Source organism: Euprymna scolopes, chromosome 24, assembly GCF_053919585.1.
Source record: "Euprymna scolopes isolate OS-2025 chromosome 24, ASM5391958v1, whole genome shotgun sequence".
In the NCBI taxonomy this organism is placed as follows: domain Eukaryota; kingdom Metazoa; phylum Mollusca; class Cephalopoda; order Sepiida; family Sepiolidae; genus Euprymna; species Euprymna scolopes.
Window position 1 is genome coordinate 94,011,357 of NC_136505.1, and position 12,094 is coordinate 94,023,450.

At 33.3% G+C, this 12,094-nt stretch overlaps 1 protein-coding gene across 1 annotated transcript in view; it reads right to left on the reverse strand.

The window, feature by feature from the left end:
- Nucleotides 1–10,075: 10,075 nt before the first annotated feature.
- The window catches only part of LOC145246851 (Golgi to ER traffic protein 4 homolog), a 61,712-nt gene continuing 59,693 nt past the window's right edge, over nucleotides 10,076–12,094 (reverse strand). Inside the window, exon 9 of the mRNA XM_080108698.1 lies at nucleotides 10,076–10,935. Within this exon, the coding sequence (XP_079964824.1) occupies nucleotides 10,838–10,935 (98 nt within the window). The 3' untranslated portion in view covers nucleotides 10,076–10,837. The remainder of the gene's footprint in view (nucleotides 10,936–12,094) is intronic.

A 12,094-nucleotide genomic window follows, 5' to 3' on the forward strand; every position in this document is an offset into this window, starting at 1 on the left:
ACTACTATTAATAAGAAAGTTTCCAATTTTTATAAACCCAAAGAAATTATACTTAATAGATGTCCTGTTTACCTACATCTACCTTTGCTAGGTAATATCAGTGACCGATTTTCTAAACAAATCTCTTTGTCTGTGCAACGGTGTTATTTTGCATCGAATCCACGTGTTGTTTTTTCGTCCATTTGCAAAGATGTTCTTCCCCCCACCATAATAATTCTATTATTTATTTATTTAAATGTAGTTGCAGTGTGTGCTATGTTGGGCGAACATCGCAAAGATTAGATTTCCGTTTGAAACAACATGTACCAGCAAAGATTCGTTATGCAAATTTTTCACCTTTGGATGTTCTGAATAACACGTATGCTTCTACGATTTGCGAGCACCTTATAAATAACCATGCGTGTGCCACAAATTTTAGTGCTGACATGTTTACAATCTTGAGTAAGTCGCTCTCTCCCTTTCATGTAAAAATTCAGGAGACCATTTTTATTAAGTCTTTAAGACCTTCTCTTTGCAAGCAAAAATAAAATCTTTTACGACTTAATTTAGTCTCTGTGTAATTTTCCCTCCGTTTATTTTATGATTTTTTTCTCCATCCCCCCCTCCCGCCATATTCATGACCTTTTTCTTTTTTTTTAAATCGTATTTTCCTCGATTTAGCTCTGTTGATCGAGGAACGAAACCTGGTTAGCTAACCTCTATTTTCATTTTTTAAATCATTATGTTGATTGGTCTGTATATATATATATATATATATATATATATTTCAAAGAATCTTAACTATTTATTTTTACAACAAAAATATTGACAATATATTACAATCACAACAAACACTTTATAACAATTAAACTTAAAAAAAAACTGCATATTGTATTGGGGAAGACGGGGTTCCCCCCACTTTTACGGAGAGACAAAAACATACGTCCTTACACCATGTTGGTGCTGAAGAAAGAGAATGTGTCCTGGCGAATTGCATTGTTGTCCCTTCTCCGTATCCTTCTGCGAATGACCAAATCACCTCCTGGCTATCGTGATGGGAATCATAAAGCAGTGGCACTTATAACATATTCCTCCCTATGTTATATTGTGGGGTAGGATCATATAAACGTGTAAATTAAGTCATGTTGTATAAGCGAAGATGATAAGTATAATATATGCTTCATACCTTTTCTTTATCCAGGAGTTCTTCTATCTTCACTGCTGGGCTCTGTGACGAAACATGAAACGACCAACACCATAACCGATTGAGACACCTGTTTTTTATTCTTTTGTGAAACCACAGAACAACACTTTATATTTTTAAAATATAAATGTATTTCGGCTGTCCCGGTGGTCTTCACAAAGAGTCTGCATTACGTGGCTACACGCTTGCGTTTTTTTACAGCCCCGCTTCCTGGCTTTAAAGCATGTCTGCTCACTTCTCAATCAAATCTTGACTTCTTGACCTATCAGTTCCGTTACATGACCTGTCACATATGTAACTGTTGAAGGTCGATCTAGTTATTATTTTGCTTATATTTAACTTAAACTAGCCGCATACTGGAAGTTCAACAGCACCTTGTTGGAGCTTGAGGACTACCGGTTCAAGGTCACAGAGATAATCCAACGGGCATTAGTGGGGGTGGTTACCGGGAGTAAATGGTCTAAAGACTAAGATTAGATGCTTCTCGGTACAGTACAGCCAACGCCTCGCACTAGATAAGGCTAAGGCCAAGAAGCGTATAGAGAATAGGCTGACCCGGGCGGTGGAGGGGGGGGGCCCTAGAGATAGCACTAGCTAAACAAGACCTCAACCGCTTGGCTAGCGAGCGGTACGAGGGCCAGATTGTTAGGGCTAGGCTAATGAAAGTCTCGAACGAGGCTGTTAATGTAGATGCTGTTGTAGCCAAGTTTAAAGCCATGGTCACCTACCTTATTCAGTGTAACACACCGGCCTGAAATCCTCGGGGGGCGAGGACGTGGTAGGTCTGTCCAAGGCTTCCAGTGAGTAAGTCCGGCGAGGGTAATCCATCCTTGACCACGCCTCCCACGTCCAAGGGGAAAGTGAGTTTAGGTGCCCTGTAAAAGGAGGGGTGAGCATAAACAGGGATTCTTCCCTCACATTTGTAAATGATATTATTCAGTGAGGGATGCTCCCTATCCACCAGCTGCTGGCCTGGGATAGCATCCTTTGCTGCATCTATCAGAGCCCAGAGGGCCTTAGTCCTAGCATCCTTGTTGACCCTAATGAAAGTGGTCAACAAGGGAACGTTCTTGAATTTTGTTGGGTCGGCGACGTTGTCGCCACCAATATATGCAAAGTTCCTTAATTTGTTGTACCAGACCTTCTGCTGGTCTTTGAGGTCAGGTAATAGTTGCAGAGGGTCCAGTTCACAAATCCTTTCCCCTGGTAGGAAAGCGAGTTTTTTCGTCCGCTCCATGCGGACTGGTAGCATAGGTTTTTCCTTGGTCAGGGAAGGAGGGGATGGGGTAGGAGTGACAGGAGTAGGGGGTGTAGGTTTTTGGGCGTTGGTGTCTGCCCTATCTGGGGATGGGTTGTGTGAAACTGTTCTGGGGGAGCTTGGGCTGGAGGGGGCCGGTTCCACTGGCTTATTGGGGGTGGTGTGTGTGGGTAGTTCAGCCTTGGTTGTTTTGCTATTGTCTTTGTGGGTGGGGGTGTCTTCTTTAGTCTTCCTGCTCTTCCTCGACTTTTTGTTGACTGTTGCTGTGGCTGTTTCCTCTGCGTCTGTGGTCGCCTCTAATCCGTCCGACACGATCTCTTCCTCGGAATCTTGTAGCTTCCTTTTGTTTAAGGAAGAGGATGCCTGCGTGTCCATCGGTGTGCTGTCGGGTTGGGTTTTGGTCACTATTGGCTTGGGCAGTTTTTTTGTTGGATCTGCCTTTCTTAGTGACCGTCACCCAACCTGCTTCTGCTACTGGACCGGCATTTACTGCGGCTAGGGCTGTGAATTATGTTGGAGCTTGGACTTCTGCTGGAGTCTTGGTCGGTGCTGCTTTTCCAGGGGCTCTGGCTGGTTGTTTTGTGGGACAGCCCTTTACCATGTGTCCCATCTGCTGACAGTGCGGCCTTCTCCCCTGCACGATCAGTGTCATGGTCCAGTCCCCAAACTTGAGCATGGCCGGAAGGGTGTCAAATTCGATCTTGTCCAGGACCATTTGGACTCTGTAATCCCCGATCATCACGTTGCGTTGACTGCGGGACGGGACGATCACTTCCACATTGTCGTACTGGCTCATATGGCACCGAGTTCCATTCCGGTCATGTAGCACGGGACATTTAGGACTGAGACTGAGGCGATTCTTTTGTTCAAATATTCTGGCTGGAGCCGAATATTTCTGGCTCTGAGGTCGGACCTAGCCAATCTTTTTGCCTCTTCTTGACTGGGGAGCAGGATATCCAACATGGCGAAACTTCTGTTATGTTTATGGGGGCAAAAAATAAGACTGAAATTAAACAAAGAACAAGTGAATTTACTGGAAGTCTGAAAAATCATGGATTACAATAGAAAAATGCGAGCATGAAAAGTAATATGGTTAAGCTTAAACATGGGAAAGTAAAGGACTAGTTGTTAAAACAAGAAAAGAAAAGGACAAGATAGTAAAAAATACAAATTTATAACTTAAAATATTGCAGCATTAAGAATTTCTTTTTAAAATTCAATTTATTACATTATATAATCAATTCTTAATGCTGCAATATTTTAAGTTAAAAATTTATATTTTTTTACTAGAATATCTTATCCTTTTCAGTTTTAACAACTAGTCCTTTACTTTTCATGCTCGCATTTTTCTATTGTAATATATATATATATATATATATATATATATATATATGAGCGTATAATTGAGTTCATTCATCTTTTTTTTACTCTCTTGTTGGCAAGTAAATTTTCATGGATCTTTTGTTTATACGACAAATTTTGCTCAGTGGCTAATAGAATAAGTCCCATATCCGGTAACTTGATTATCTTTTATTTTTCTTCCTTTTAGTTATATCTATAGCCAATTTTAATAAAATTTATATTGTTTAACAGTGAGATTTTACAGGTGTTTGTTGTTCGACAAATCATTTTTAACTGTTTTGAGAATAGGACACCTCATTCATGTTTCAGGGTCATTTTTGCCATAAATCTTGACAAACTTTCTTTTTTTTTTTTAAATCAGTTTGTTGCATCATTTTATTTTCTGCCATTCCCAGCAGAATCAATTTGTCTCGTAACCCATGATAATTAAGTCATGTGCTTAAAAATAATCGACTCTTCTCTCCTCTTTTTGACCTTGTTGCTTACTGGATGATCATAGCAAATAAATCATTTATCTAAAATTGTGTTATTGATTTAATTAATGGAATAATTAATGTAGAAGCATGTCAGATGGCTACTGAAATTGTCACCAGGATCACTATACCAAATGCATGCACGTTGAGTTATGCAAATCCACTCGGCAATGTCTGTTCACTTTTCTTTTTTTTTTTTTTTTTTTTTAAAACAGGCGCTCTGTGATCTTTCTCTTGCATTGTTTCTTAGCGGATAATCTTGGAGTTGCTGTCCAATCTTTGCATTCCCAGCAGATGCTCATTAACATATCTTCAAAGACTTCTTCAGTGCTTACATGGTTTCCAGAGTAGATTCCAAAAGTTCAGTTCTTGTCCAGAATTTCTTATATATTAAAACAATAAAAATCAGTATGATGTACATAGCTGTTACGAAACAAAAATATATTCCAAAATTCATGTAAATTGATCAAGTAGTTTTATTTTTAAATAAGAAAATCAAATATCATGAGCAACTGAAGAGCAGCTGTTTTCGCCAGGATTAGGGAAAAAAATAAAAATAGGGGGGGGGGGATAACTCAGCATAATTCAAACTTGCAAGATTACGGTTGTAATGCCTACAAATACCCATTAATCATTTTGAAAGGATTTTCTTTATAAAAATAAGCTACTTGATCAATTTATGTGATTTTCGGAATATGATAGTTTTGTCACAGATACATCATACAGATGTTTTTTGTTTTTTTTAGTTTTTGTTTTTTAATGTAGAGGGAATTCTGGACAAAGAATCAAGTATTCTCCTGAAACATCTTGATTACTCCATAGCTCGACTGTTATGGATCATAACGCAAAAAGTGGGGAAATGAGGAATAGGAGTTTTTTTTGTTTTTGTTTTTTTTAGTAAAAAAGAAAAAAAATGGGGTTGTGTTACTATACACATATACATTGAATACGGTAAGTTTGTGAAAATGAGTTCAAACTAAATATTTATACAAAATACGGTCAGAAACTCACTCAATATATGTTACCGTGACATAGAAATTCATTGATTATATTTCCGCCTAACAGTATTTTGTATAATTATTTAGTTTGAACTCATTTTCACAAACTTACTGTATTCAATAGCAAGCACGCTGCCAGTTTTCTTTTTCAAATATATTGATAAACACAGTATGATTTTCAAAAGATTTCACGTTTTAAAGTGAGTAAAAAACACTAAAAGCTTTTGCAGATAGGTAGAAGAGTAACTTATCTTGCCTTTGATAACATTTGTTATATATTTGATTTTTTTTACAACTTTTTCGAATCTATGTGTATAGTAAACCCGAAAAATTAAAAAATAAACAAATAAATTAAAATAAACTTGTGAATGACCCAAAGAAAAAAAAACTTTATTTTCAGAAAAGAAATATTTGTAGTATTTTTATTTTTTTAATTTCATTTTTTTTTTTTAATATAAAGAAAAAAAAAAAATTGGGGGAAAGAAGGGGATAAGGGTTTAAAAATACAATTTTTTTTTTTAAATAATATTCAGATATTTCTACATTCAAAGAAAACTGGGTGGGAAAAGGAGAACAGAGAGTTGGGGGTGATGATGTAAAGAAAATTTTGAGGATTTATTTAAAAAAAAAAAAAAATTATAAGGTCTCAACTATAAAAACAATTCTTTAGATAATATATGTAATAAAAATAATTTCCACCCCCTTTAAAAAAGTAATTTCCGAATGTTTTTATTTATTTCAGACTTAAATGTTTTTTTTTAAAATGATGAAACATAACATCAACTGTTTAAAAAGCCCCATCAAACCTCAGATCCAATTCAGATAAACCATAAAATTTTGTAAGTGGATTGAAAAAGTCAGGCGGATAAACAATGTAAGATTTTCATGTTTCCTTCCAAAGTTGGTAAAAAAAAAAAAAAAAAAGAAAGAAAGAAAAAGACGCAGAGAAAAAGAAAACGAATCGGAGAGAGAAAGAAAACGAATCGGAAAGAGAAAGAAAACGAATCGGAAAGAGAAAGAAAACGAATCGGAAAGAGAAAGAAAACGAATCGGAAAGAGAAAGAAAACGAATCGGAAAGAGAAAGAAAACGAATCGGAAAGAGAAAGAAAACGAATCGGAAAGAGAAAGAAAACGAATCGGAAAGAGAAAGAAAACGAATCGGAAAGAGAAAGAAAACGAATCGGAAAGAGAAAGAAAACGAATCGGAAAGAGAAAGAAAACGAATCAGAGAGAAAGAAAACGAATCAGAGAGAAAGAAAACGAATCAGAGAGAAAGAAAACGAATCAGAGAGAAAGAAAACGAATCAGAGAGAAAGAAAACGAATCAGAGAGAAAGAAAACGAATCAGAGAGAAAGAAAACGAATCAGAGAGAAAGAAAACGAATCAGAGAGAAAGAAAACGAATCATAGAGAAAGAAAACGAATCAGAGAGAAAGAAAACGAATCGGAAAGAGAAAGAAAACGAATCGGAAAGAGAAAGAAAACGAATCGGAAAGAGAAAGAAAACGAATCAGAGAGAAAGAAAACGAATCAGAGAAAAAGAAAACGAATCAGAGAGAAAGAAAACGAATCAGAGAGAAAGAAAACGAATCAGAGAGAAAGAAAACGAATCAGAGAGAAAGAAAACGAATCAGAGAGAAAGAAAACGAATCAGAGAGAAAGAAAACGAATCAGAGAGAAAGAAAACGAATCAGAGAGAAAGAAAACGAATCAGAGAGAAAGAAAACGAATCAGAGAGAAAGAAAACGAATCAGAGAGAAAGAAAACGAATCAGAGAGAAAGAAAACGAATCAGAGAGAAAGAAAACGAATCGGAAAGAGAAAGAAAACGAATCGGAAAGAGAAAGAAAACGAATCAGAGAGAAAGAAAACGAATCAGAGAGAAAGAAAACGAATCAGAGAGAAAGAAAACGAATCAGAGAGAAAGAAAACGAATCAGAGAGAAAGAAAACGAATCAGAGAGAAAGAAAACGAATCAGAGAGAAAGAAAACGAATCAGAGAGAAAGAAAACGAATCAGAGAGAAAGAAAACGAATCAGAGAGAAAGAAAACGAATCAGAGAGAAAGAAAACGAATCAGAGAGAAAGAAAATGAATCAGAGAGAAAGAAAACGAATCAGAGAGAAAGAAAACGAAACAAAGGAAAACAGAGGAAGAGAGGGAGAAAGAAAAATAAAATGAGAAAGAAAGAGAAAGAATACAAGACAAAAAAAAAGAGCAAGAAAGAATAGAAAATGGAAAGAAAAGAACTATAAAAAGAAAGAAAGAAACATCTACTGTCATCGATTTCTAGACATGATACAACCCAACATAGTGCTTTTGAGATCTTAAAAATCATAAAAAAAGTAAAAGCAAAAAAAAACAAATAAAAAATTTTTTTAAATGAAAAAAAAAACAAAAAAAAAGCGGGGAAGGTAAACAATCCAGATTAATGGATACAGAATGAAAGAACGAGCGACTGGAATGTTCTCATCTTGCTCGTAAATATTTCCACAATTTTCCCAGAGGTCAAGGCTCAAAAACCTAAAACAAATGAACTATGTTCTACAGCTTTCATTGTAACTTTCTTACCCAAAAAGTATTTTTTTTTTTTTTGTTAATATCAAAATTTTGAATTTGAAATTTAATTAAACGCTAAATCAATTTATTTTTCTGAAAAAATTGCCTCCCAAATGAGCTAAATGGGTGAGGAAAAAAAGTTTTCTTTGTAAATTAAATATTAGAAAGAAAAAGAAATATTCAATAACTATTTTCATCCAATAATTTTTCAAAGAAAAATACAACAGAATAATTTGAATAAAATTAAATGGTTTAATTATTTAAGTATTGCATGTTAGTTGAATAACTTTAACACAAACTCATTAGACAGTTTGGCGTTTATGTATTTATAATAATTTTAAAAAATAAAATAATGCATTCGGAGTAAAAACACTTAGATATTTATGTCATGTCAAAAATCAGTAAAAATTTCAAATATTACGAAAAATAATAAGTAAAACTAAAAGTGCTTGTACAGTTTAGAAAACACATTAAAAACGAAGATTAAAAAAAATGTGTGTGTGTGTGTGTGTCCGTTATGGAACAGAGTGCTCAAAAAAATCACTTCACTTGATTTTTTTTTTTTTTTTTTTTTTTTTTTTTTTACAGAGGAAAATAAAATTTTAGTGAAACCGATCACGGCAGAGTCACCTTGGCAATTTCCAACTACAAGTAGAGGTATGCCAGGGGAGATAACTATTTTTTTGAAGTTTACTCAAATCTGACGAGATTATTTTTACAGATTTAAATAATTCCAGGCAATCTTTTTGTTTTTTTGGGGTTTTTTTTTTATTTCTTTCAAAAAATCGTTTAATAAGTTATTAATAAAAGAATTAGAACTTCACATGCATTCTGACAAAATTCAAAAATTAGACGGAGTTATCTCCCCTGGCGCACGCACGCACGCACTTCTAGCAGTTGGAAATTGCTAAGATGACTGCATCGTTATTGGTCTCACTAAAATTTGATTTTCTTCTGTAAAAAAGAAAAAAAAAAAAAACTTGATCAAATTAAGTGATTTTTTTATGAGAACATCATTCCATAAAAGGCACATAGAGTGATTTTTCTTTATCTTCATTTTTTTATATCTTTGCTAAATTGCACGAGCAGCAAAATAAAATTTACTGAATAATACTATTTTATCGTATTTTATAAATTGCTAAAAATTTCGCCAAATAATTTCAATTCTTGACCGGCCAATATGTATTTTTTTTTTGTTGTTGTATAGCATTTTTGTTATTAATTACCATTATCTTTATTTGCATTTTTCTTAAAAAGTTTCTTATAATGCCCCAAAAAAATTTCCTCTCTTCCATATGAAAAACAGATTTATCTCCCTTGCTTTCAATTACATTCCACCATTTCAAATTAGAAAATGGCAGATGGAGATTTTTTTTTTTTTTATTAAAAAAAAAAGTTTAAATCTTTTACTTGATCATGTTTTTTTTCGTAATTAAAAAAAAAATTTTCTTACTTATTCCGACGTGACATGTAATAGTGTTTTTATTTCAAATGCATTTTTTCAATATTTTAAAAATCCACTTATAATGCACAAGCACCCATGTTTTTTTTTTTTTTACACAAATAGCCACCAATACACAAACGTGAAAGATCGAGAATTCGTAATCATTTTATAGCAATCCTTGCTAGCATTTTATAGCATGCACCATATCGAGGCTTATGCAGTAAGTTTTGATCTATAGCAAAATTGAGTTATTGGTTCGTTTCAAATTCGATTGTTATTTTATTGCTGCTACAAGTATACACCTTCCACCAAATGACAGATAAAAACAATTATATATCACCAGTGTTCACACTAATATTCGTATGAAAACGTCTCAATCAGTGCAGTTAAACGAACAAAAACAGCTTGAACTTTCCAGTTTAAGATAAGAAAAAAATTTTTAAATAAAAGAAAAAACATCAATCAATAGGGAGAGGGTCTCATTATGGAAATAAAGTGTAGGACTTCTTTCCGAATTCATTTCAGACGGTAGTCTTTTTGGGAGGAGTGTGGGGTCTATTCACTTTCTCTCTTTCTGTGATCACTTGAAATAGTTTTGTTTGTCACTAATTTTTTTTTTTTTTTTTTTTTTTAACTAACTTGTGTGCAACAGGATGTATATATATTTATTTATATACAAATAAATACACCTTGGTCCTTATTATATAGTGGGAGATAATCCATCCAAGAAACAATAGGAATAAGGACTCTTCTAATCTATTAAATAAAATCTCTTTATTGTCGCTTTGCTATCAACAGATTTTTTTTTTCTTACAAAAATCCATATTTAATCCTGGTCTGCTAATTTTTTTCTTGTATGCTCACCTCAGCATGTTTAGAAGAACAAAATACAATTCGATTTAATCTCTTCCAGAAAATACTTTGTCTGGGTCGGAATCATTTTCCAATGGCTACCATTTTAAAAAAAAGAGGAAAGAGGTGGTGACTATTCATCCAAAGAGTTACTTCCTTGATTAAAAGAGAATATATTTTTTGAAAAAATTAAAATAAAAATATAAAAAAGAAAACAGCATAGTTCAGAAATAAAAAAAAATAAAAAAATTGCATGTCAATACACAACCGAGTAGTTTGCATTAATGCTATTCAACTCGCGTGCAAATTTTACACATTTGAATATTTCATAGTTTTTTTTTTGAAAGTTGAAAATAGAATATCATATTCCTGAATAAGCTATGTTTAATTTATGGAGACAAAAAAATTAACTAAATAAATAAGTGTGTGGATGTGTATGAGAGGACAATTTTAAAATTGTGTACCACTATTTGTATATAGAAAAAAAAATATTTCCTTTTTTTATTTTTTTTATTTTTAAAGAAAAAAGTGGAGATGTCTTTTTGTCAGGAATCCATTCTTGATTGACAAAAAAATCCAGAGAACCTTACAATTTCTGAGAATCCGTCAGCCCCCTTCAATTAACTAGAAGAGGGTCAGTGGAAGGAGGTTGAAAAAAAACGATAAGGTCATAAGTATATTGCGATGTAGATCAGAGGGTTTGGGCTGATCAATCCAGTTCCTCTGTAGTGACTTCAAGTCCACTGCTGCCCATGGCAGAGTCGATGTCAGAATCATCACCACTAAATAAACTTTGAAGAAGATTGCCTACAAGAATAAAAAAAAAAAAACAGAAGAGTCACAAACGGGGGAAAACAGACACAAAAGGGGGAGGGGGGAGAAGTCAAAAAGGGAGGGGGTCACAAACAAGGGGCAAAGTCACACGGGGGGGGGGGGTCACAAACAGGGAAAAAGCCACAAACGGGAAAAAAGCCAAACAAAATTTTTCATTTATCACACCTAAATTAAGCGAGTCACACATTAACGTATAAATTTAAAAAAAAAAAAAAAAAAATTGAAAATACATATTATAACGCTAAATTTTAAATCTATTTAATGAATGTAAAAGTGTTTACTTATCACTGATGTTAGCATATAAGTGGATTATTGTTATTTAAATCAATAATTGAAATTGGAAATATGCTATATAATACATATGAAAGACCTAAAGACATATAATACATATGCAAGACCTAAAGACATATAATACATATGCAAGACCTAAAGACATATAATACATATGCAAGACCTAAAGACATATAATACATATGCAAGACCTAAAGACATATAATACATATGCAAGACCTAAAGACATATAATACATATGCAAGACCTAAAGACATATAATACATATGCAAGACCTAAAGACATATAATACATATGCAAGACCTAAAGACATATAATACATATGCAAGACCTAAAGACATATAATACATATGCAAGACCTAAAGACATATAATACATATGCAGGACCTAAAGACATATAATACATATGCAAGACCTAAAGACATATAATACATATGAAAGACCTAAAGACATATAATACATATGAAAGACCTAAAGACATAATACATATGAAAGACCTAAAGACATATAATACATATGAAAGACCTAAAGACATAATACATATGAAAGACCTAAAGACATATAATACATATGAAAGACCTAAAGACATAATACATATGAAAGACCTAAAGACATAATACATATGAAAGACCTAAAGACATATAATACATATGAAAGACCTAAAGACATAATACATATGAAAGACCTAAAGACATATAATACATATGAAAGACCTAAAGACATAATACATATGAAAGACCTAAAGACATAATACATATGAAAGACCTAAAGACATAATACATATGAAAGACCTAAAGACATATAATACATATGAAAGACCTAAAGACATATAATACATATG